A 26,577-nucleotide genomic window follows, 5' to 3' on the forward strand; every position below is an offset into this window, starting at 1 on the left:
CTAGAGCTACACAGAGCTACACAGAGCTACACAGAGCTACACACAGCTACACAGAGCTACACAGAGCTACACACAGCTACACAGAGCTACACACAGCTACACACAGCTAGAGCTACACAGAGCTACACAGAGCTACACAGAGCTACACACAGCTACACAGAGCTACACACAGCTACACACAGCTAGAGCTACACAGAGCTACACAGAGCTACACAGAGCTACACAGAGCTACACAGAGCTACACAGAGCTACACAGAGCTACACAGAGCTACACACAGCTACACACAGCTACACACAGCTACACACAGCTACACACAGCCACACACACACAGCTACACAGAGTCAACAGTCGGTTTTGCTCGGACTGGGAAAATACATGTTGTAGGGAAAGTAAATCATACAGAACACTGTCTGGATAACATTCTTAAATTATGGTATAATTAAAACAAAAAAAACATCAAATGAAACCACAATTTAATGTGTCAGCAGAGAGACGACAAGCCAAGAAAAATGCAGGAACGGACTGACATCTCAGCAAGCAGGGCAGAAATCTCTCCGTAAGCATACATGTGTGCGTGTGTGCGCGTGTGCGCGTGCATGTACGTGTGTGTCGAGGGGGTGCGTCGGAGAGAGTTCACGCAGAATCGAGTCTAGACGGTAAAAACCATAATCCGATCAAACATGATGTCATACAAAGAAACAAATAACGTTACAATAGTAGATGGCCATTTTGTTTGAAATAAAAATGTTGCAGATGAAAAACAAAACCGTAAAAACATCTCCGCGAGCAGCGCTATGTGTAGAATGTTGCATGCTGGCCTCCAATTGATGGACACCATCAGGCAGGTCCGGTTATGATAGCATTTGTGCAGTTCAGTTATTGATAGCGGTCCGATTTAGAAAGAATTTCTCCTGAAGAGCTGGAGCTATTGAAGTGTGCCGGAAACCCGGCGACAATGCGGAGAATAGAAACGAGAGGGCATCGGCACGATTTCGACCACCGGCCATACACTGGGGCAAAAAATAACCAGCACCATTTGGAGGTGACACTATTCTGCGGCCATCCACGCTTGTGGCTACCGGGCTGACGCAACGGGGTGTGCTAACATCGGCAGGGAAAATAAGCCGAATGATACAAAATCGGGTGCTGCAACTCAGAACATAGCGGCATGCCAGTGTAGGTCAAATCAAAAATAAATTTGCCGTGACACGTTTCTTTCGAGGTCAACAAGGAAGACGTACACAACTCGGTCAAAACAACGGTCAAAACACACACAGACTGTACACAACACTACAATGCAAGCTGGCCGTGGTGGTCAACAAGGAAGACGTATGCAAGGTCAAAACACGGAGCGTACAAAGAAATACATGCAAGCCGGCAGTGCGGCGGTCAGGGGTTCGAAACGACACCCTCCTGATATCGGCGACTACTTGGCGACGGGAGAAGCTACTTGTGAAGACAGATACCAGCACAGTATATGCGGGCTGCCATGCAGTCGGCCAGCACTGCAGGGCAGCATCAAATTGCAAACATCGACACATTAATTATCAGCGGTGGCTATCTGCTAGTCCTGGCTCAATGCAACGCCAGATACAGAGTACAGTCTTCAGCCGGGTGAGGTCTGAGCGGTCTAACGGACGACGGCGACGAACAAGCCATGCGCAATACGAGAACGGCAGAGTTTAGAGGACAATGTGAAAGATGAAGTTTGTGGGCTGCTGGGACAATACACACCACGCGATGAGGAAGAAAACAGATATCTCAAGTCGTTGTTTGTGTTGCTGCTGTTGCATCGTCAGGGACTCCACCAACACTGCTAAGCGGCATTGTGCAATGGCGTGGTCTCTGCTACCAGCAGGCTGGAGGGATTTATATTACTTTGTCAACAGACGGGTTTGCAGGGCGGGGTTGCGAGCACGTTGACGACACACACACGCACATCGCCGCAAGTGTGACGGCACTGCTGCGAGCGGCATGCCCGCAATAGTGCGTTCACGGGGACGTGACTAGCGTGCGTGCGCGGCCATGCGGCCACACAGTCCACTGCCAACCAGTCGGCGTCGTTGTCTAGCCGCGGTGCTGGACAGCATTTCGTAAAAAAAAAAAGGCGTGCACCGGTTATAAATATTCATAGTAGTGATAGTAACAGTGCAGCGTGGTTCACGCCGTGCTCGTGGCCCACAAGCACACTGAGAGAAGGGTCCGGTGGTGGTGGTTGTTGTGGCTAGATCGGTGGTCAGGCTCGCTGCCCTCCGCCGTCACCGCTGCAGCTCGGTCTACACAACCTGGGTGACGGTCTGGCCACCGTTCTGGCCGGCCACGGAGCTCTGCTGCATCTGTGCTTTCTGCACGCTCTCCGGCACGTCGGATAGCAGCGACTCGAAGACCTTGACGAGGCCAGTGCGGTTGTCCTCCTCGAGCGTGTCCGATATCTGCCACGCCCAGTGATAGTGTTGGTTGTGATGACAATGGTGACGGTGATGATGCATGTCAGTCGCCATTGTGAAAACACACACACACACAAACACACACACACACACACGCATGCACGAACACACACAAACATACACATGGACACATGCACGTACACACGCACATACACACACACACACACACACAGAACACATACACACCCATGAGCATACATGCATTACGTGTACTCACCGTGATGCTCAATGAAATCCGATCGCAGTAGTAAAGTATACGTATGGTAGCAGGAGTATAAAATCAATGTGAATAATAGCCAGGGGTGATTCATGAATGGATTCAACATCGATTTGCGGACATAATCGAAAGCACCCAGTGTTCTTCTTAACGAGGCTTCACTATACACAGCTGCACTGCTACTGCACGGCGAGCTTACCTCGTCTGCGTAGCGGCTGGCGTAGAGGAAGAGCTCAAACACGGCACTGTCCTTGGGAAGTAGGTCAGAGTGACGCATGTGTGTCTACAGTGCATGCAGACAAGCGGAATAGACGAAAAGCCGTCATTTGTTTGCAGGAAACTCGCCTACACTGAAACAGTGTGACGGCATGATAATGTCAAGTGATGACATCATGATGGAGAGTACAGAAGCATGGCTAAGCACTAGGCAACAAGCAAGTACTGTGAACACATATGTGAACACGACAGTCAACTAGGAGCACACACATGCACATATTGCAATACAGCTTGACTAGTTTCAAAGAAGAGAAATGGAGAGAGACCGACGGATGAAAGAGGGAGGGAGGGAGGGAGGGGGGGGAGAGAGATAGATAGATAGATAGATAGAGAGAGAGAGAGAGAGAGAGAGAGAGAGAGAGAGAGAGAGAGAGAGAGAGAGAGAAAGAGAGAGAGAGAGAGAGAGAGAGAGAGAGAGAGAGAGAGAGAGAGAGAGAGAGAGAGAGAGAGAGACAGACAGACATACAGAGACAGACAGACAGGCAGAGAAAGACAGAAAGAGATGGAGACAGAAAAAGAGAGGTAGATGGATTGAAAGAGAGAGAAAGAGAGAGAGAGGAAGATAGAAATAAAGAGATAAGGAAAGCCAGAGAGAGGGAAAAAGAGAAAAAGAGAGAGAGATAAAGATAAAGTACCTCGGAAGCTTTTCGCATCATTTCCTGCATTTCCGACTCCTCAATCGGTCGCATTGCTGCGATTTCCGAATAATAGCTGCAAACACACAGGAGAGTCAATAAAAGTGTTCCTCTGAAACGTGATACATCAGATCTTGCATTACTACAGGTCCTCCCTCGTTATAACGAGTCCGGTTAGTACATAAACCCCGTTAGTAAATAGAAATCTGAAATCCCCTGGCGAAACGTGGTCTATACAACTGTTTACAGGTCCGGTTAAAACATAATCCGTTAGTACATAAAATTCGTTATAACGACCCTTTGCCCAGGACCCTGGAGTGCCAAACCCTCAGTATAAGATAATATTGACCATGCAGGACCAAGGCCAAAACACGTAGGATAAAGCAGAAAGACGAAACGTATTATATCTATGTATTCGTGAATATGGACGATCCTTTGCATCCAAGGAAGAGTTATGTTGGAGATTTTCAATTATCTTATAACGAATTGAAGCATCGATAATTTATATTGTATCTAGGGTAGCCCCGGTGAGTACGAAGTAGTGCCTATTTCACCTTTAGCTGCAAGTCCTGCTACAAGATAAGTCTCGTTATAAGATAACTTTTTCGATGGCCCAGAGATAATCTATGTTACTAACGTATGTTACTAACGCGGGGGGACCTGTATTACCATGAGGGGAGGGGGGGGGGGGGGGTGCTTTAGTCAGCACTGTCAAGATTGACTTCTCTGTCTCTTGAAATACGGAACAGAAAATAACCCGTGAGGATTGAAGCTTTCCTCGGGTACATGGGAAAGTTGGCCAGGGAGACCCCTGAAAGAAAAAAGTGTATCATCAGAAATACACCCCTTGATCAGGGATTTCTCCTGGAAGTACAAGGTAGGGGAACGGATGAAGTATCGTGGAGAAGTTGCTTTGGGGGGGGGGGGGGGGGGGGGGAGGGAGGTCTCTTCCTATCCCACTATTTAGGGGGCTATAATACATGGCTGCACCCAAACACGTTGTGTATCTGGCTCCGTTGTCCATGTACTTTAGATTCTCCAGATCAAGCGGTAAGTAGTGCTCAGCAGCCGGGGTGATAATCAGATGTATATGGGGGGGGGGGGGGGGGTGGAGTGGAGTGGCGGTGTGGGATTAGAGAACGAAGCACAGCGTTGCATTGGTAGGTCTAGGCCCTACCCGAAGAAGTCACAGGCAGTGTGAATTACAGCATCTCTCCCCCTCCCCACCATCCCCACCCTCACCCTCTCCCGTCCTGAAGCAGAGCAGGAAAAAGCAGGGCAGGGTATTCAACCCCAAAACGAACCTCTGGATTTTCTGACGATAGTTCTCCTTCACCTCCTTGGCATAGAGCAACTTGGTGGATGGCGAGTCCTGGACGTGGTGGCAATGAGCAGAAGATGTGCACGCACAAAAGTCACTCCTTGCGACGAGCACATCCAAAAACATGCTCACACATGTGTACATGTACACTGCTTCTAGAACACTCGAGATGGGGAAATCCCCTCCCATGGCATTGATCAACATGTGGAGCTGCTGCACAAATCTGTCGCAGGAGCATAGACCGCATGGGACACGGAGGGGGGGGGGGGGGGGGGGGGGGGGAGCACGTGCACCCTGCTAAAACGTTTGACATAGGTTCAGCTTGCTCATTATGACCATTAATGACATGCACCAGCCATCCTACACATACGCAGTCGTGCACCTCCCCCCCCCCCTCCCCTTAAAGGGGAACCAGCAACTCCCCTGTGTACCAGTCACATGACCATGACCAGGATAGCCTTGAAGAATGATTTACAGTCACTGGCGTCATCGGCAACACACTGCCACTGCGAGTCTCGGTGTTCCCAGCGTGCCTTGCCAGAGTTCTTACCTTTGTCAGTCTCATGTCTTGCGTGCTACAGCTGTCCATGAACGCCTGGAGACAGGCAAACACAAACGGACATAAACATAAACATAACATATAGAGACGGGGGAGTGTGTGTGTGTGTGTGTGTGTGTGTGTGTGTGTGTGTGTGTGTGTGTGTGTGTGTGTGTGTGTGTGTGTATGTGTGTGTGTGTGTGTGTGTGTGTGTGTATGTGTGTGTGTGCGTGCGTGCGTGCGTGCGTGCGTGCGTGCGTGCGTGCGTGCGTGCGTGCGTGCGTGTGTGTGGGGGGGGGGGGGGGCACAAGCAGCATGTCTACTCTACAGGACCATAGCTACAAGTATGCTGGCAGGCGCTTACATGCACATGCCGTCCGCGCCTCTTTTAGAACACGTGCTCTGTGTGCGCTGGGTTCGCGCGGGTGGTGTGCGGACCGCGCGCGGACTGAGCAGGTTGCGACCCAGTACGCATGCGTGCAAGGTACGCATTCTTGCTGTTCCGTTCTTGGCTTCTTCCTGCGACTCTCCTTGGAGTAAGACTAAAGCAATCAGTCCTCTGAGTGTGGTGTACGTGGGATGTACATGTGATTGAGGGAGTAATCGGAAGGGCCTCTCGTCCGGGAACTAAGATAGTAAGAGCCCCCCGACGACACACAATCTCACACACACATCCCCCACCCCCAACCCATATTACACAACCATCTGTTAGACAAGAGAGTAGACAAGAGTGAGAAGGAGTGACAGAACTAGAGAACCACTGGAGCATGCGCTCTTCTGTACTTGATGGGATCTCATTGCTATGGTGAAGGAGCGGGAAATACGAATACTAAGTATTGTACTGTCTTGGTATAAATACACCTCAGGGGCGTCGGAAGGTATTTTAGTGTGGTACGGTCAGCCATCTGAAGTACAATTTACTCGTGGGGGAGGGGTGGCTGAGCCGAAAATGTTGGGAAATTAGAGCCCAAATCAGTGCATTATATTGATTCAAAGAGTACTTGGGGAAAATAGTGGTACGGTCAATACCGTAGTGACCGTACCGTGTGCGACGCCCCCTGCACCTATTACACATCGAACCAACCTGAGCAACGACCGAGAGGCAGTTGTCGACCGTTGCAGTTTTGTTGATATCCAGCACAAATTCTGGATTCTTGATCACGTTGATCCAGAAGCGCAGCGGGATACTGCCAGCACAGCACAATACATGACAGACAACGAAGAAGTGATTAGATATTTTGCAACTGATGCCATGGTGGTGAGCTAGAGAACACGTCACAGCGTTGCAATGCCTGTTAGTGCGGTGCAGCCCCTAGACCTGCCAACACTGGGGTGGGAACTGGGTGCAGGGCGCAAACTTGACTCGCACGATCGGATTTCATGTAGTTAGGAAGCATATTCAAAGGATTCCCCATACGGGCCACAGCCAGCTAAAACATGTCTTATAGGGTGAAACAAATGTATTCCAAAAAAATGTCACTTTGCTCGCCAGCTGCTTGGACTGGACCGCCAAATATGTGTGAGACCGAAGTTCGACAAGATGCTCACGCCGCCGGTTGATGAATGAAGCACAGCATGAACGTACTCGACAGAAATAATTCTTCATTCCGTCATGTCCCAATAAATTTACGAACCCCCAAAGACATGTCTTAGCTGACTGCGGCCCAATTATTACGCTAGTGTTGGCACGGCAGCCGACAGTATCTCCACTTTACCTGTTATTTTTCCACGTCTGGATAGCATCCGGGTCACTGATGCCCATGTCGATAGCCTGATGGTCGATGAAATCAAACAGGTACTTGATTGCAGCTGGTACTCGGCCATCGTCGGAGCAGAACACCACCCTGAACAGGCCATCCACGTACGTCTGCAGTGTTTTCTACGCAGCACAGGAAACAACACAACCCGAGAGAGAGAGAGAGAGAGAGAGAGAGAGAGAGAGAGAGAGAGAGAGAGAGATAGAGACAGAGAGAGAGAGAGAGAGAGAGAGAGAGAGACAGAGAGAGAGAGAGAGACAGACAGACAGACAGACAGAGACAGACAGACAGACAGACAGACAGACAGACAGACAGACAGACAGACAGACAGACAGACAGACAGACAGACAGACAGACAGACAGAGAGAGAGAGAGAGAGAGACAAACAAAGAGAGAGACAGAGAGACAGCCAGAGATAGGAGTGCAGGAAAACCAGGGTCAGATGACAACAACTTGCAGCCTGATTTCAGCGACCACTTGGTCGGTGTGTGCACTCGCGGGTGAGTGCGTCAATTCTTACATCGTACCAAGTGTCCTGCTGGAGGGATGTCCCGGGATAACTCTGCTTTCAACGACTGCCTGCAGTCAATTGCTGTCTTCACCCCCGTGGCGCAATGGATTAGCGCATTGGACTTCTAATCGGGCTAGCTGCTTGACGGCATTCAAAGGTTGTGGGTTCGAATCCCACCGGGGGTGATCATTTTTTTTTTTTAATTTCACCGCACAGCAAACTTGTACAATTTTTCTTCAAATACTTCACCGCAGGCAGGTAGTTAGCAGGAGTGATTTGGCAAGGAGTTTTTTTTGGTAAACTGGTGGGACAATCTGCTATTTTTCTAGGTTTTTTCCCTCCAACCAAAGAATGGTCCTGTGGAGTATGTGAGAAAGGTGGTCTATGGGTGACCACTCAAACTAGCAGAGGTTTGCCACATTAGAAATAAGCTGAATCCACTGTGTTCACAGCTTTCCGCACAGTCTTCTTACATATGTATGTGAATGCCAAATGCCGCTGTCTGATGATCGCTGACATGCGTGCAACTTGAAGTCACAGCTACACAACCTTTCGCCTCCATTGTATGTGTATGTGTATGTGTACATGTACAAGATAGGACACTTCCAGAACTAGCGGACACATCCAAAAAGAGAGGACACTTCCAAAAGCGGATGAGACAACAGGATGTACACTAAGTTCAGACATGTGAGTAATCTAGTGCGTACCTTGGCGGACAGTAGGCGAGTGAGGTAGATTTCGCTGACTAGCTTAGCGCCCACTGCTGCACGACCACCATTTGCTGCCTGGTTGTCGTTAGATTCTTGCGGCTTGGTCTATGTTCAAGGCAGAAACAAACAACCGATCGAGGCAACAATAATAATAATAATAACTTTGGACAATAATTGCCAGCGGTACCATTCGGTTGTGTTGGCGTGTGTAATGGCTACTGAGGGTATCCATGTGTTGGCTAAGAGCGCATGGAGGAGAGGAGGAGAGATTGAGGTAACGGGAAGGTAACACAAGAAGAGGAAGGGGTACTGATAGAGGCTTGGGCTTATACGTTTGGTCTTCTGTCCCTACCACCGCATGCCTAAGGCCGCGGTCACACCAAGCGCGATTCAGCCATTCAGCGGAAAAAGCGCTTTTTGACGTCATCGTCGCTACGGAAACGGCTGAATTTTCGGCTTCAGCCTTTTTCAGCAGTCAGCCGTTTTCAAAGCGCTGAATGGGAGCGCTGAATGGATTCAGCCACTTTCAGCCATTCTGGCGCAGTGGCGGGAAAAATATACTCGTTCAAAGCGCATCTTGGCATGATCTTGCAGCTTGCATCGTGTTCTGCCACCTTCCGGCTTTCGTTGTTGGTGAAACTTTTCTCCTTGCCTTTTTGTCGGTCATCATGGAATCCTGGACAGAAGCACTGGAGCGGCGACTACTGGAGCTTTGGTTTGAAGCAAAAACCAAGTATGAGACCACTATGAAAAAATACCAGTAAGAGAGCGCGGATCTTGGACGAACTGAAGAAGTGTGCTGGAGAAGGCGGACGGGAAAACAAGAGAAAATCATATTCAAAAATGAGCGGGAAGAAAAAAAACTCTAGCACACAAAAAAATCCAGCCGATTTCGCGAAGTGGTGTGACCAACCGCCCCATTCAGCACAAGCCACGTTCAGCGCAAGCGGGAAACGGCTTGTTTGGTGTGACCGCGGCCTAACAGCATTTGATAACTGCTTAGAAAGAACAATCCAGGATCGTAGATCGATATAGTTTAGCAGATTCTCACCAAGTGCCAGATTTTTCCTGCGTCCTCGCTGGCCATGCGCTGCATCTGTGAGTGGCGTGGGAACAGTACTGATAGCTGGTCCCTTGCTGCACGGTCGCACAGACACAGTCGCACAGAGGCACAGCCACGCACACACACACACACGCACACGCGTGCGCGCGCATGCATGCAAGCACGCACACACGCACACACGCATGCACGCACACACACATGCACACACACATATGCACACACACACACACACACACACACACACACACATACACACACACACACGCACATGCACAAAGCGTCCATGAGCATCTATACACACACACCCAATATCACACCCTGTCACATCAAGTAGAAAGCGATGAACAGTTCGTTGCAAGTCTGAGTTTCATGCACATCATCAGGCAACTGTTGCCTGATGATGTGCGTGAAACTCAGACTTGCAACGAATTGTTCATCCTTTTCTGCTTCTTGTAAGTAGCTCTGCCCTTGGGCACTGAGCACTCTATCGGACAGCCCGCAACTTTTCTGTTCCACACCATGTCACAGGTAGATACAGATAGATATAGAAACACTCCAAAGTGCTATGATCCATTCACTAACACAAACCCACTCCAGTGTGACATCATACGTCAGATGTGGAACACACTCATGCAAATCAGCCCAGGCAGAGCTGTAGGAAAGCGGGGAAATCCCCTGCACGTATCAAGTATGCTATCCCCCCCCCCCCCCCCCGGCAGGACAAGGTCAATAATTATTGTCGCCAGGTCGTGACATGCCTCCAACATCAGCAGGCTACTGACATGTCCGCATGTGTGGCAACACAGTGGATGGATTTCTAACTCCGATACTCGCTGAATGTCTCAGTAGCCTGTCAGTTTTGTGCCCTACTATCACACTTTCTGACTGTTTATCATCTTGTTACAGTCGTGGATAGTTGCTGCCCAACTATATCTCATGTGTTTTCTCTTCTTTTCCACAGTGAATGGATTCATAATCGATTCGTGGGCAAAATGGAACGCACTCCCTATTGTGCTCCTGCAGACGCTGGACAGAATGAAAGAAAGCCTGCACAGACACAACTTACCTCGACCGAGAGTGGCCTCGCCGCGACGCGTGACGCAAAATGTACTGCCCTGCTTCACCTAAACACAGAGACAGTGCACGCCCACGATCCGTTCATGAGGGTAAAACAGGGAGATACTTGGCAGAATGACTGTTCCACGTGTTAAACCAAAAAGCAGGCGCATCCTAATGCGTTCATCTGTAAAAAAAATGTTGAACTCCAAGAAAGCGACTATCTAGTCATAGCATTCGTCATCGAAAAATGCAACAGAGAATCAGATACTTAACATGGATGTCTTAAATACGTGCTGTTTGTATTTCGTATTTTCGGATTCTCCACAGGCTTTAGCCTAAATCGAGGGAGTCTCCAAGTGTGTGTAAGGCAGAGAGGCTTACCTGATAGAATCCAAGAGTGTTGATTTGCTGCTGGTCCCCATGAACTGCGGACGTCTGGTCCAAGTCCTGCATCGGTATAGTGCTAGTACCTGTTGGACTGACTAGAGCTGCAGTGTGGTAGGAAAAATCACGCATGCACACACATGCATGCACATACACACACACACACGCACATGCATGCATATACACACACGGATGCACATACACACACACACACACACACACACACACATATACACGCACACACATACACGCACATGCAAGCGCACCCACACATACACAGACACAGACATTACAGCGGTGAAGATATCAACGCATACTGGGATTGCATCATTCAACAGCTTGCATAGCTCAATACCAAAATAATTGGTCCGAAGATTGGTCCTTTTTAAAGGCTTTTTTGTCTTCAGCACCTCTCTATAGAATGATGTTTGGAGCAAGAAATGACTATTTATTAGGGGGGGGGGGGGGGTATTTGGGCATCATCTTCCTGTACGCCACTCTGAAAATAATATCGGATTTTGCGATTTTGCCAATGAATCTCCCAAACTCTCCTAATGTACGTTCCGATATGTCACATCCCGTCAGTGTACTCCACTTACACAAGTCCATCAAGTCGAACGCAGGTCTCCTTGATATAGCCATGGTCTGTGTGGCAGGCGGGGGAACAACAAAGAGAATGGTGCACAACAGGATTAGAGGTGGCAAACAAGCATACAAATACAGTTGTGGACAACCACCTATGCATGCGTGGATTATTGCAGAGAGAATACTACCAAGAGTACATAAACCAGGGTGAGTAGCTCCGGGATATTGTCCCACGGCGAAGCTTTTTCTGTTTAGGTCATTGCAGTAGTTGTTCATTTACTTCCTTGATCCCGGAGACCCCCTAACCGGCTTCTAGCCTTCCGGGAATCTTAAATAGAGATAGATAAGTGTAACATTGAAAAGTGTGGGCACAAGTTATGCAATCGAGTCCACCATCTAGACCATCTGACGAATAAATAAACACAATAAATAGTCACACCTCCTCCTCACCTTGTAGATGGCATCCATGACCTTCGACTTTGCCTGGCTGATGGAATCGCAGGAGAGCAGGTGCACTGTGTGTCGCTGGTTCTGCTGCCGCTGGTGGTGCAGGCTCTCCACGGCGTAGCAGGCCAGCTCCACGCAGTCCACCTTGTCACGCAGGAGGCGCTCCTCGCTGAGGCAGTTGCGTGCCTCGCCGGTTACCGCGTCCACCGGACCTTTCTCGATGTGCGTCTTCATGGCGTGGAAGAGCATGAAGAGTGGTGTGCCCACCTCCGCCTACAGCAGCACCGCCACCAGCAGCAGCACATGGACACGAGCAAAAAAGGTGATTTTATAGCAAAGGATAGAGATGACGGACACATGCACGTACGCATGCACGCACGCATACACACACGCATACACGCACGCACGTACGCACGCACGCACACACACTTGGCAATGTGTGGAAAACCATTCCCAATGTGCTCCCTCGCATACTGTGCATAAGTCTAGTAACGTCTCTCCCCACCACTCAAGCATTCACAACTTAGCAATGTCGAACGCACGCCACGCTACAGACAAATCACCATGCACCACACACCACACATCACACACGACACGCCACACTCCCACACACCACATACAGTCGCCACGCCAAACTGCCCCACTTTCCTGGTGCAGCCAACTGTGCTGTTGCTACTCTACCGTACAAACCCTACATTATCCCTACACATCATCAGGGGGCTCTCCGTATCTCCCTGGAGCAGATGCTATGCAATTGAGATTCAAAAATCCAAAAAAAACAAAAAAACAGAAAAGATACATGCAATGATTGCTGGGAACTATCCACTCACCCTGATGTAGTCATGGAGACAGAACGACAGCCAGTTGGTCAGGAGCTTCTCGGCTACGGACTCCGTTCTGCACACCGACAACAGACAGAGGGGAGGGGTTCAAGCAATGGTCATCCAACAGGCAGTGTCAAGACGACAACATTTATCACTACTACTACATCCTGGGCAGAAATTCTCTCGTGTGCAGTATGCGGAAGGATGGCAGTAGTGATTCAGTCAAAGTGCCAGGTTGCATTAACCCTTTGTGTACGGACTGTACAACTTTCGATCCCCTGGGATCGAAACTTTTCAAAATTTCAATCGATCGTAACTCAGTCATTCCTGGGTTAGGCCACCCTTTGTTAATTCATTGTTTAACGTCCTTTTTTTCGCGAAAAGGTACGCGGGAGGGCGGAAAAAAAACAAAAGCCCATTCCAAAAACTGGAAACCCCAATCAAACATTTTGATCAGTAAAGCATGTGATATATACAATATTTCTGGGTCTAACGGCACTTGCAGGCATAGAACAACACTCTTTGATGGTACATTGGAGCACATGCCTGATGAATCCAACAAAACAGGTACATAGCATGGAGTTAGCATGTCATGAATTCATTACATCTGGATTTTTACTAGGGCACACACCGTACGATATTTAAAAGCCAACAAAAAAAGAAAAAGAATACAAGACAAAGGCATGCCCGGGAGGCAAGATTATAAGTTTAAGGTCATGATCGGCACACTGTGAAACTACAAAATCATGTATTTACAACTTCGCATATTATTGGTACTACTACTTTCTTTTTCTCAGTGACCAGCGCTTTGGCCGAGTGGTTGTGGGCTTGCCTGCGAATCACAAGGTCCCGAGTTCGAGACCCGCGCTGGGAGCAGGGAGCGTATACTGTGCTAGCAAATGCGGTGATGCATGCGTGAATCACTTTACATGCTGTGAACTGCGCCGACACCCACGGTCAACTGGGTACTCACTACTCGGAGTGAGGGTAACATGGATGCAGCTAACGAGGTTAGCCCCCTTGTCGGGCATTGGTTGTGAGACTTACCACCTCACCCTCGCCGTTAGGCGCTGCATCTGCCACCCTGGTAGCACAGGCATGGTGGTGGCCTGGCACATGCGAAACTTCCTAAGCTGGTTGTGTTTCTCAACGCAATTGTATAGCCGGTGGTAACGCGGACGTGCAAACTTTTTTTTTTACTACTTTCTTGTTTTTTTTTTCGGTCGGAGGCAAAAAGGTACGCGGGCGCGGACGTTAAACAACGAAAAAAGAAAGGGTGGCCTTATATCCGAAAACTAAAATATGCAGGTCAAAGAGAAAACTCCCAGCTGTCCATTGAAACAATCGCTGAAGCGCTCCGATGTGTGGTTCAAGATTTACGAAGCTCGAAAGTCGAATCGCGGCAAATGTCGCTCAATAGCCGCTCGCACAAATTTGAATGAGGGATTTCCCCATCATTCTGGGCATGCAGTGACGTAGAAACACGTTCAAAATGGTAAACGGACTCATGGCAGTTTGTGATTTTTTGAAGTAACAGTTAGTTGTTACGAGCAAGGAGAGCGAAATGGCTGATGCAAGACGACTTCTGTCGGAATATTGGCGTTGCAGCTAAGACGCTGGGCTGTAGCGCTGGCGTTTTGACCTTCATGGTGGCAAGCGTGGGCTCAATGTGTTACTCTTGCGACGAGCTTTCCAGGAAGCCCAAGATTGAAAAAATCGTCAAAAGGAGAGTAAAGTTATGACCCGGATAATTATAGAATTTGAGGTGAGTCGAGATCAAATTCAGTCTGTGTACAATTTTTCAGTACTTCCTCCGTTAACAAAAACTTCGTGATGGAATTTTGAGGGGCTGATTTGGGCACAAACTGCCGTGAAATGAGTCACAATCACTTTCTTGGCCTTCCCTGGCATGCCATGACAGAGGTACGATGCAAGGAAAGCGACCTTTCACAACAAGCCGAGCGGAATCGATGGCTGCGCTGTGGAAACATAGGTGATGACAGTCATGGCGAGCGAAACTGAAATGCCACTTCTCCGAGGGGATATTGCGATTCTTGGCCTCTCTACTACTTTGGCACTGAGTACGTTGGAGAGTGATAGAGAGCGATAAAACGGAGCAGCGAGCCCACACAATGAGCGAGTGAACAAGGAGCTGCTCCGATCGCACGGCTCAATGAAAACAATTCTGAACTGAAGTAACACGTTAGTTCTTGTTCAACCTGCGCAAAGCCCAGATTCGAATGCTGATGCCCATGCATTCTTTCAGAAGTCTGCAGTCAGATGCGCGTCTCGTGGCTAAAGAAAGTCGACTGGACTTGCTAGCCGCTGCCGTTCAGTGCTGGTATCCATTAGAGAAATTGGAATCAGTTTAGCTGTGCCTTTACTCCTCGTTTCACTGAGTTCTGGAGAGCGAAGATGAAACCAGGGAGTTGTAAAATATTTTTCACGACTCCCTGGTGGAAACGAGTAATCGCCATCGCGGCGGATCACGCAGCTTGAAAGCAAACTTACTTGAACGGCGGCGACATCAAGCGGAGTGTGATCAAAGCAGCCGAGGCAAGGCTGAAACGAGCTGCACAACGACTCGAGAGAGATGACGACTCGCGTACTGCAGATGACGACTCGCGTGCAGCAGATGACGACAGCGACGCAGGTCAAAAATGAATCGAGCGAAAGCAACGCAAACTAAACTCTCTGCTCATTCTGCCAACAGTTTCTCTTGTAAAAGCGCTGTGCATAGGCTGAATCACCGTCGTCCAGTAATTTGCAGGCGATACAAACTGTTCTTGACCTGTTCTAAGCGTTTTCATATCCATTAAAATCCATCACGAAGTTTTTGTTAACGGAGGAAGTACATAAAGGGTTAATATAATTATGTATGTACACACACTTGAGAGGGACGAAAAGCGTTTCTTCTGTAACTCTGAGTTTCACGGTTTTAACCGATCATCAGACAGCAATAATAATATTATGTATGTATATTTATATTTTGAATTTGCACGTACACACGTGCTGCAAGCCCATCGACTGATACACGGAAGCGCCAGAGAGCATGAATCCCACATCTTGGCCGCAGCCAGCATCAGTCAATCATGACAGATGTACACTGAACTGTTGCACTGTAATTTAGCTTATGCACTGCAGGCACGTAGCCCGCATTAGGCACTGGGGGCACGTGCACGCCCCCCCCCCCCCCCCCTAAAAATTTCGACCTAGGTTCATCATGCACATAATGACCATGAGTGACATGCACCAGCCATCCGTCACATATGCGGCCGTGCACCCCCTCCCCCCCCCCCCCCCTAAAAGGGGGACCAGCTACGCCCTTGCACTGACCGAATCCGCTGGATACAGACGTCTGTCTCCATGACAACCCACAAAACATGCACAGATACACACATCCTGGCAAGTACCTTCTCAAGAGCAGCTTAGGGTTCTTCCCAGAGCCATTGCGTATCAACGAGGTCAGGAGAACCTTCAAGATTCTGAAGAAAACATGCGGAAAGGGTTGTACAAAGGATTGGCAAATAGCAACGAGCAAGCAAGCAGCTTTCCCCGCCGTGTACGGACTTACAGCGTTGAACAAGAGAACATTGTTTGAATACGAAGTGCTAAGAAACACTCCAGCAGCCTCATCATTCTGCAGTAAATGTCGTACCAGCTGAAATGTTCAAAGCTCATTTTTAGATGGACCACGGCACACACACTTTTTCTAAGGATTCCCAAAGTCCATTGCAGCCACTTACATGTTACTTTTTTGAATCCAAACACTCGCACATGGCCTCTCTGCTGCAAATGCCACTTCAGGTTTACAAGGTGAATCTGAAGTGGCGTTTGCAGCAGAGAGACAGCGTATGAATTTCCGTATTGAGAAAAAGTGATTATGATAGAGATCAGTGAAGAGGGCGAATTGTGCTGTTAACAGTTCGTCTTCTTCATCGCTATTATAACATGTTGTCTCTCCAAAGTCACATCGCATCATTTCGTTTTTCATCAGTGGAACACTGGTGCAAATGCACACAACAGCATCCAATATCCAAAGGTCAACATCACCATGCCTTGACGCACGGTAGACCTTTCGTAGACCAGCACCTGCCAGCACAAACCGATACCGTGTTCAATTGGATGTAGCATCTCCAGACGGGTACAGACTTACTCAGTTGCATAGAAAAGGTTGTCTTGGAAGGCCACCATCATCAGAGAAGCAACAAACACCCTGTCCGGGACAAGGAACAACAGACCGAAAAAAAGAACAAAGTAAATCAACCAGAATCGGTAGCAAACATTACCAGCAGAAGAAGGCTACCTATTCAGATAAGCAGATATCTCATGGCTCTTAGGTTAGCAGAAACAGTCAGGCATCACGGTATGTATTCAGTGCTGAATCCCACACCACTTCTTGCAAGCACCGTATTTTCCAGGGTGTTAGCCGCACTTTAAAACGCATAAAAAAACTCGAAAATCGCCCCTGTGGCTTAGACTCTGAATGCTGGATATGAATCGAGCAACGCTACAGCACCCCATGCATTTTGTCACATGACATGATCACTTCCTACACCAATCTAGTCACATCACAAAGATGTGAACACCACTCTGTAGCAGGCAATGGCCGAGAGACCCAATATCCTCACCTGTCAACCATGACAAACTTCTTCTGGGACTCCAGTGTCTCGATGAACGGAATCAGAAACTTCTTATCCAAGAGGAGACGCTGTTCGAATCGCTTCATGGAATCGCGCAGGTTAGCCAGCTCGCCATCAGGCAGCTGTGAATGTCACAAACAAAGCACACGAGGTTTACTTGCCTGGAACAAAACTGGGTATAATGAGAAAAAGGCACACACCCCGACTAATCATTCTCACAGTGAATATTTTTTACTTGTACAGTGATCCAGTGCACACACACACATGTATACAAGAAACTAGTAGTATTTCGCTCCTGCTCTTGTAGCAGTTGAGCACTCTTGTGTGGGGTAGTGCCTTTGCTGTTTGCGTTGTGCAGAGCTCACCGACTTGTCAGTTTGAGCATTCTGGCAAGGTACGTTCGGGCCTGGTTTAAATCTGGCTTTGGAAAAATTATGTTTCATTGCTATCAGGTTAGGCCTCATTTCCTCTGTGCTGCGCTGATCAGTCCACAAAGGACGAAACAGTTCTGTCTGCAGATTGAGTACTATAAACTAGTATGAAGCTCACTAAGTTTTTTAATGTTACAAGAAAACATGGAAAACGATCGGGCACAGGTTATGCGTTAGAGTCCACCAACTAAACCAGATTTTGAACAGTCATAGCGTGCACAAGGTAGCACCAGACTGACAGGGAGTACTGAGACATTCAACTGTTTTTTTTTACACCAGATAGAAAGTACGTTTTACTCACGTTCACTCTCTGCTCCAGCGGCACCAGGCGACTGTGTGGAAACAGCAGCTTGTTAGCGTACTCGTCGAAGGACCAGAATGGCAGCGCCTCAAACGACGTCTCCTGCGTGATACCCAGGTCGTCCAGATTCGTTTGGAGATCGGCAAAGGCTATAATGCAGAAAACAACACGCAACGTTTAGCAATGCTGTTCTCATGTTGGGACAGTATTCACGGCTTTGAGATTGACACTTGCTGGACAGACAGTTTTTTATTTTTTATTTTATTTTTTATTTAAGTTCACGTTCCAAAACTCGTAACCAATAAAAAAATGGACGAGGTGAGCGAAAGACAAGCCCCGGTCCAATGAGAGATCCACACTACAACTTGGGCATGGCGTTGTGGTGACTAACTCCAGGTTTTATCCAAATATAGACGACATGTGCATTGCTACACGACTACGACATATGCAGAAGGCAAGACTTGATTTGCGCATACCGCAATCATCATGGGGTGTGCATTCCAAACGTCTTTCGTACGTGGAAAAGTGGTCTGATCTGTCTCCTGAATACGGATTTCACTTTCGAGTCATCTGATGAACACGATGTAATGGAAATCCATCCCCAGAGCGGTTTCACATCTATAACATGACCATACAGGGCAGCCATGTTAGTTCCAACTCCATTCAACCACTGCATCTATGGGTCACATTATGTCGGCCATGTTGGTTCCACTGTCCACATGCCGTGATCACTTTTTCTACACAACACAACAAAAGATGATGCCACATGCGCCTTATATGGAAGCTAGCCGAGTGGCAAAATGCTCATATATGGGTTAAGTGCGTACAGAAACCCCATACGTGGAAGAACTTTGAGTGGCAAACCTACTACGTTACGTGCTCTGTATGTAGTCACATAACAAATATGGGATACCACTCCTATCTCTCTTTGCCTCGCCCTGTGTAGACTATTGCCTCTTGGGATTGGTCATTTTGCATTGTTTTCACCTACTTCCGTGGCTGGCTATCGTCGCCCCCCCCCCCCCCTTTTTGTCCTATATAATACTCCCTGGCCACGGAAAGGTGAAATACAGTCAGACCTCGCTTATCCGGTCCTCTTTTAGCCGGATCCCTCGCCGTCCGGAAGAAAATAGCTGGTTACAGATTTACAGCATATGTCATGCATCCAGCATAGCCGGTGTTCGGTTATCCAGTTCCCTCGCCTATCCGGATATTTTTGTGGACAACGGATGTGTGCGGTTAAGCGAGGTCTGACTGTAAATAATATAAAACAATAAAATAGTCACATGATCTCGCCATGCCGACTCACCCGACTTGCACTCGCTTGCTACGTTTGCCTCTATGGCGTCCATCTGGTAAAGCAGGCTCTTCATCTGCGACGTGTGAGCGGTCTCGCGGCGACGGAAGCGCAGGAACACGACCAGCAGCACGATGAGCAGGACGGCCACCACCGCGCCAATCGGACCCGCGATCAACGCCGCGTTTATGCTGGTGTCACTCAGCGGCTGGTACGTTGCACCTCCGGCAGCGGCGACAAAATTACCCGCACGCACCTGCCAATGATAACACAGCACAGGTTCAGCAGTAAGGCCATTGTGAGAAGAAAGATTAGAAACACATACAGATTGGTTGGTTGGTTTAAAAAAATGTTTTACTTCGCAAAATCAAACGGGAGGACGACCCAACAAAATGATGGCAAAGGATTGGGCCAAGAAGCAGCTATGGAAGCAAATACAAATAATATAATAGGTATTTAAATAACCGACGAGGAGACAACAGTCGTAAAATAGCAATAAAAAATATCAATTGTTTTAGTGATTCTTACTATGTGACGATGTTCCACTGATGATGGTCACACGAAAACGTTCTGGAATTGTTTCATTTTAATTGTTTATACATGGTTATGAGTGCACAATTGATATTTTTTATTGCTATAATATAATAGGTAATCAACAAATTGAGAATAAGGGGGGGGGGGGGATTTGATTACGATATGCCGGTATTGCTACATGATTATTGATGAACTGTACAGGTTGATTCGGGACGATAAAAGCTTTGCAAACACTGTTCCCCATTGCATTTTTCGTTCGAAAAATGCAATGGGTGGCCCCGGGCGGCCCCATAGGTCGAGAACTCCCCCTTTTTTTTTTAATTACGTATTTCTTTCTTTCTTTCTTTACATGTGAGCGTGACGCTATGCCAAAGGCAAAGTCTGTCAGCACATCCGCTCCTTACCACAATGGGCAGAGAGCCGTTGATGGCTTGTCCGTTGGGCTGGCTGGTGGGCGGTTGGCACACCAGACGCTACAGGCACAATCACACACAGTGTTGGAAAGACAGCGAAAAGAACAAGCATTTTTTTTGAAGACATACATGCACCATGGTTCCCGGAGATTTATTGTCACAAATACGGCCATCTATCCAGTTGATCACTGTTTATCTGACCATCTTAGTATAAGCTGGATCGACCTTTCTGGGGTGAACTACTCGTGTTTTAAAGTGCTACCTATACTCCAGGAGACTCCCTTTGATAGGCATCCATTTGCCTCTGGAGAATCCTTGAAAAATATAATATCAATACTCCGGAAACTACGGTAATAAGCCAGCAGTTCTGTGCGGTGCTACGTGGGATGATTGGTTACGGGCAGATTATTCGCCTGTACAGGTCAACCTTCCGTTAGAGACCACCTGGTTTCAGCAACCACCTGATGAAAAGAGCACCTGGCATCAGCATGTACTATCTGACAGACTCAACCGCACGGATCAGGCCGGCTCAAGGAACTGCCTGGCATCAACAGGTGAGGTGGTCCATTTGCCAGGTGCAATGTTGATTTTTTGCTTTTTTTGTATTGCAAAATAATAAAATACAATACAAAAATTTCAAAAAATCAACATTGCACCCGGCGATGGATCACCTGGTTTCAGCAACCACCTCACCTGATGGGTACGACCATTTTTCAAACAAGTCTGCACTAATCGTGTGAATTGTGCAGCAATGGTAACCCAGTTTCAGAGACCACCTGTGTATAAAGACCACCTGGTTTCAGAGACCACCTGTGTTTAAAGACCATCCCTTGATAGTCCGGTCAGATGTTTTTCTTTCTTTCTTTTTTCTACAAAATCCACATATCTCCAGACACTGGGGTGAATAATGGAGTGTGGTGGTGGGGCACACTAAGCTCAGCCGACCAGAGGTCTCGGCTTCATGGGTAATCTGTGAGTTACAGAGTTCTACGTGGACATAATGTTAGTAACGCTGCCCTGGCGAGACTGTGGCTGCTTACCAGCTAGAATATCTCCACTACCATAAATTATATCGAGCAGCACGGCTGGCTGCCGGCACTTACGTTCGCTTCAATTGTTATTTTGTCGCAAACGCCGTCATCGCCAATCACAACACTGTATTCGCTTGCCATGAGGTCCCCGATTGTGATGTCTGTACCCTGCAGAGCAAGAAAAAAGGAGGAAGGGGTTGGGGAGAGCAGAAGATTATGTTCTGACAAAAGACCCAATGCTGCAGACAACCACCGTATTTCCCAGATTAAAAGTCGCACTCGATTGGAAGTCGCACACCCATTTTCAGGTTTGAGCCATAATGTGTTGATATAATTATTCACCTCAGTGGTAAGTCCTGCTCAATTGCAAGTCGCATCCCTTTTTACCCTTGGATTTTAGTGTGAAAGGGTGCGACTCTTTTTTTATTCCAGGCAATACGGTAGCTGTTTCGGCCATCTAGTACTCATCAATATAACTAAGAGCTTTAAGTAAGCCGAACTACCGGCCATGGTGCAAAAGGTGGCACCACAGACATTTTAAGATATTCTGACAACAGCCAGATGTATTCACTGTTTAGGTGTGTGGTTGCCAGTGAGTGTGTGAGTGCGTGTGTGTGTGTGTGTGTGTGTGTGTGTGTGTGTGTGTGTGTGAGTGCGTGTGTGTGAGTGCGTGTGTGTGAGTGCGTGTGTGTGAGTGCGTGTGTGTGTGTGTGTGTGTGTGTGTGTGTGTGTGAGAGTGCGTGTGTGTGTGTGTGTGTGTGTGTGTGTGAGTGGGGGGGGGGGGGGGGGGGGTCGCGGCGCACATGTTTGCTATGTGACTAGATGTGCACAGAAATTCATCACAGCATGTGTGCAGTGGAACCAACATGGCCGACATCATGTGACCCATAGATGCAGGGGGCCCGGGTGGGGGGGACTGGACTAGAGCTGGCCGCAACATGGCTGCTCGGTATGGTCATGTGACGGCTAGGCAATCGCCCTACAGGCACACAGTGAAGGAAACGAATCCGTTGCAGCAGGTGGCCCACCTCTACACACAACGCAACATACAAACGACACAACGCGGGGGGCCCTTTCCCCAAGCACGGCCAACAGCACCAGAGAGTCTCGCAGCAGCGGCAGCTTACGTTGAGAGTGATGGTCTGCTCGACGCCGCTGATGATTATGTGATCTTCCTGTTCGAACAATGGCGAGGTGGTGGCGGTGAGAGCCACCGAAGTGGCAAACACCAGGCCGTCCAGGAACAGTGTCACGCTTGCAACTCCATCAATCGGTATAGGCGGTATAATGCAGCTCAGCTGATTGGCCTGTGGTACGGTACACGTCTGCACATACAACACGGAGACAGAAAGGACAATGACGAAAGTATATGTACAGTCAACTTTGCCTATAACGACATTCGGCCGGGCATCAGAAAAGTGTCCTTATTCGCGAAGTGTCCCTATCAGGGTTGCAATGAATACTCGAATATTCGATTGATATTCGTTTAGAACCCGATGGAAGGAATATTTTCCCCTTTAGAATATTCGTTCGTTTTGACACGTGCGCACACTCTGCTCTTGAGTCGATCTATCGTAGTAATTCTTGAACGGATGGAGTGATATGTACATGTGTTATGTGTTGAGAAAGGGGGGACTATGACTCACAGGACTAGTGGACATGACTCCACTAGACATCTACTGTCTAGAACGACCGGGGACTATCCAAACTCTTTCTAGGTTCTTTTGGTATAGAATATTCGATTCGTTTACAAAAAAAATTCGATTTTGTTCCTCTTTAAATATTTGTTTCACCATTAGAAACAATAGCCAAACTCTTTCTAGGTTCTTTTGGTATAGAATATTCGATTCATTTACAAAAAAAATCGATTTTGTTTTTAGTTAAATATTTGTTTCACCCTTAGAAACAATTCAGCATTTTGAGAGAATATTCGTCATTCGTTCGTTATGGGTGAGTATTCGTTCGTTTGTGAAATAGAATTTTCGTTGCAGCCCTAGGATTCCCTATACCCGAAGTCTCATTATTGTGTATACAGTTAGATGGGACTTTGCTCTGGGCATGGGAATTTGTCGTTATTCGCGAACTGTCGTTATATTCGCAGTCGTTATTAGCAAAGTTGACTGCAGTAGTAGCAGGAAAGCTGGCAGCAGAAACACCAGCAACATCATACACTCATCAACAGTAAAAAAAAACTTCAGGCTCTCCAACGACATGGTTTCCACAAGTAAACCTGCCTGAGGTTTGTGCTACTTATTACACGCATTCCCATGTGTATGCAGCAGCAGCAGCAGCAGCAGCAGCAGCAGCAGCAGCAGCAGCAGCAGCAGCAGCAGCAGCAGCAGCAGCAGCAGCAGCAGCAGCAGCAGCAACAGCAGCAGCAGCAGCACGTACTATGTTCAAGCTAATAGTGGCATTGTTTTCCAAGAAAGTGAACTGAGCCTGTCGCGACCCCACACCCTCCAGATTGCTGCCGGAGAATATCAGCGGAATACCACCACTGCACAGAAAACACATACACCCACCCACACGCATGCACACACACACACACACACACACACACACACACACACACACACACACACACACACACACACGCACGCACGCACGCACACACGCACGCACACACACACGCACGTACACACGCACGTACACACGTACACACACATACACACACATACACACACACGCACACACCCCCACAGCGGAAAAGCAAACAAACAACAGACGTAATGGACTGATTAGTCAACAACCATGATGACAACGACAATAATGATGTATTTTGAGTGACGTCATGCACTCATACGCATGACATCACACACGTCAAAGTATGACATAAGTATGACATAATGCACTCATAAGTATGATATAGTGTACCCATAAGTATGACATCATGCACATATAAGTATGATATAATGTGCCCATAAGTATGACATAATGTACCCATAACTGGCCATAAGTATGACATCATGCACCTATAAGCATGATGTAATGTGCCCATAAGTATGACAGCATGTACCCATAAGTATGACAGCAGTCACAGCACCCAAGTATCAGCATGACATCTTCGATTGGCAAATCTGGATTGAGTGCGAGCAGGCGGTGTGGTCCGAGCAACCCTGGCCCAATCGAACAAAACAAGGATGTAGTATGCAAAATGTACGCATATCGTACAAAAATTCAGTGAAAGCTGTCAAAAAACGCCAAAGTCCATTTCCACTCCAGCCACTCCCGGTGTGGGGGGCCGGTGTGGTCGGATTCCACTCCAAGTACACCTACTCCGGAATCGATCGGATTCGACCAAACAATCACGTTCACTCGGAGCCCACTTGCTCGGGATCCGCCCAATCGATCATACCCTTAGACACTCAGAATTGAAGTGAAAGAGTTCAATACTAAGGCTGTACTCACACTACTTGAAAAACCGCATACAAGTGACTTACGTGTGAATGTTACCACGGTGACGGTTGCGAAGATGAAAAAAGCCCTTGAAAGCCGCTTGAGAGGTTTCAGCGGAAACGGAACCCTCTTCTATGAGTTTTTTTGCTTTCAAGCCGTTTGGAAAGCTGTGCGAGGTCAGGAGGCCGGAGTACTATTGTACGGTGAAAGGCTCCAGAATATTTTTCATGCTTTGTTTCCTCGTGGTCGTACTGCTCTTGTACATATACTTGAAGTTTCCTTTTTTGCCTGTCATTTCTGAATTCTGTGTTGTTTTTTTCTGGGTGTTTTTCGTCTTCTTTCTTCCAGTAGCTTCCCGTTGTTTTGATTGCCGTTTCTGTCGCATTTCTTTTGTACCATTGCTTTTGTACCGACATCATGCCTCGCGTAGTGTTTTCTGACGACTTGGAGAAGAAGCTCATTGAGCTGTGGAGAGAAACTTCTTCATCCGTCGACGTCGACGATGTGCTACTTCTTCGCGAGGCATGGCGAACGAACTCCATGATCCAAGCAAGATATAACTGTTTCTATTTTCTCATGAACTGAAAATTGCAAATAAGTTGATCGAGCGCAAAAAAATTGAAGGAACGTGCCTCGGGATTTGCACAACTACCACATGACATCATGTTTCTCCATGGTAATTTGCTGACAATAATCACACGGTTTCAAGTCGTCACTGGAGTGCAGTGTGCTTGGAATGGCTTTTTCAAGTACTTTTGTCTAGTTTTGAACGCGACATTCGCGTCAAACTTTCAAGTAGTGTGAGTACAGCCTAACCTTAGACACACTGGCTATAACACACTATAGCTTTCCAGGAAGCTGCCCAAGACTATCAAAATTGATAAAGGCAAACGCAAGCTATGATCCAAACAGCTTGCATACGCAGTGCCTGTAGCAATTTGCCTGAATCAAGTCAGTCCTGTAAGTAGTACGGGCTGTCTAGCACCTAGGAATATGGAATATAACTGAGTAGGATTTGTGATGGCCCTGCAATATACCATACCAGTCATTTAGCCTTGGATATGTAATACCTTGCTTATACACAGCAGGTACGTCACAGGGTAGGGGGGGGGGGGGTCCAGGTTGTCCCCCCCCCCCTGCGGAAAAATTGGATGTTTCGGCGCCAACAGGACACGTTTTAGCGCTCTACGAGCCAGCTACGCCGTCCTGGACGAAAATTGCTACGACCATGGTCATACTGGTCATAGCATGTGTGACGCCCCTGCTTGTTCACAATGTACAGCCTCTGCAGGGTGCATTAGACTTCAGAGTCACGGTAAGTGTGTGTGTGTGTGTGTGTGTGTGTGTGTGTGTGTGTGTGTGTGTGTGTGTGTGTGTGTGTGTGTGTGTGTGTGTGTGTGTGTGTGTGTGTGTGTGTGTGTGTGTGTGTGTGTGTGTGTGTGTGTGTGTGTGTGTGTGTGTGTGTGTGTGTGTGTGTGTGTGTGTGTGTGTGTGTGTGTGTGTGTGTGTGTGTGTGTGTGTGTGTGTGTGTGTGTGTGTGTGTGTGTGTGTGTGTGTGTGTGTGTGTGTGTGTGTGTGTGTGTGTGTGTGTGTGTGTGTGTGTGTGTGTGTGTGTGTGTGTGTGTGTGTGTGTGTGTGTGTGTGTGTGTGTGTGTGTGTGTGTGTGTGTGTGTGTGTGTGTGTGTGCGTGCGTGCATGTGTGTGTCATCCTCGCACACTTTCTCACTCGACACAGGCCCGTACAACCAGTAAAGTC

The 26,577-nt window shown here is 47.9% G+C and overlaps 1 protein-coding gene and 1 non-coding gene across 2 annotated transcripts in view; one reads left to right on the forward strand and one right to left on the reverse strand.

Annotated features, from left to right (window-relative positions):
* Nucleotides 1-333: 333 nt before the first annotated feature.
* Nucleotides 334-26,577, reverse strand: part of LOC135827833 (plexin-B1-like) — a 73,463-nt gene continuing 47,219 nt past the window's right edge. The window contains exons 19-41 of the mRNA XM_065340262.1: nucleotides 23,817-23,922; nucleotides 22,553-22,750; nucleotides 21,498-21,593; nucleotides 20,386-20,454; nucleotides 19,460-19,703; nucleotides 18,151-18,299; nucleotides 17,407-17,540; nucleotides 16,932-16,991; nucleotides 16,189-16,260; nucleotides 12,782-12,848; nucleotides 11,955-12,224; nucleotides 11,519-11,564; nucleotides 10,917-11,023; nucleotides 10,543-10,600; nucleotides 9,465-9,550; nucleotides 8,411-8,518; nucleotides 7,151-7,314; nucleotides 6,520-6,622; nucleotides 5,448-5,492; nucleotides 4,881-4,948; nucleotides 3,577-3,652; nucleotides 2,865-2,948; nucleotides 334-2,433 (exon numbers count right to left, since the gene is read on the reverse strand). Coding sequence (XP_065196334.1) covers nucleotides 2,278-2,433; nucleotides 2,865-2,948; nucleotides 3,577-3,652; nucleotides 4,881-4,948; nucleotides 5,448-5,492; nucleotides 6,520-6,622; nucleotides 7,151-7,314; nucleotides 8,411-8,518; nucleotides 9,465-9,550; nucleotides 10,543-10,600; nucleotides 10,917-11,023; nucleotides 11,519-11,564; nucleotides 11,955-12,224; nucleotides 12,782-12,848; nucleotides 16,189-16,260; nucleotides 16,932-16,991; nucleotides 17,407-17,540; nucleotides 18,151-18,299; nucleotides 19,460-19,703; nucleotides 20,386-20,454; nucleotides 21,498-21,593; nucleotides 22,553-22,750; nucleotides 23,817-23,922 — 2,566 coding nt within the window. The 3' untranslated portion in view covers nucleotides 334-2,277. The remainder of the gene's footprint in view (nucleotides 2,434-2,864; nucleotides 2,949-3,576; nucleotides 3,653-4,880; nucleotides 4,949-5,447; nucleotides 5,493-6,519; nucleotides 6,623-7,150; nucleotides 7,315-8,410; nucleotides 8,519-9,464; nucleotides 9,551-10,542; nucleotides 10,601-10,916; nucleotides 11,024-11,518; nucleotides 11,565-11,954; nucleotides 12,225-12,781; nucleotides 12,849-16,188; nucleotides 16,261-16,931; nucleotides 16,992-17,406; nucleotides 17,541-18,150; nucleotides 18,300-19,459; nucleotides 19,704-20,385; nucleotides 20,455-21,497; nucleotides 21,594-22,552; nucleotides 22,751-23,816; nucleotides 23,923-26,577) is intronic.
* On the forward strand, nucleotides 7,793-7,888 carry Trnar-ucu (transfer RNA arginine (anticodon UCU)). Its single transcript has 2 exons — nucleotides 7,793-7,830; nucleotides 7,853-7,888. It is a non-coding gene; the product is annotated as a tRNA-Arg (tRNA).

Source organism: Sycon ciliatum, chromosome 12, assembly GCF_964019385.1.
Source record: "Sycon ciliatum chromosome 12, ocSycCili1.1, whole genome shotgun sequence".
NCBI classification, from domain to species: domain Eukaryota; kingdom Metazoa; phylum Porifera; class Calcarea; order Leucosolenida; family Sycettidae; genus Sycon; species Sycon ciliatum.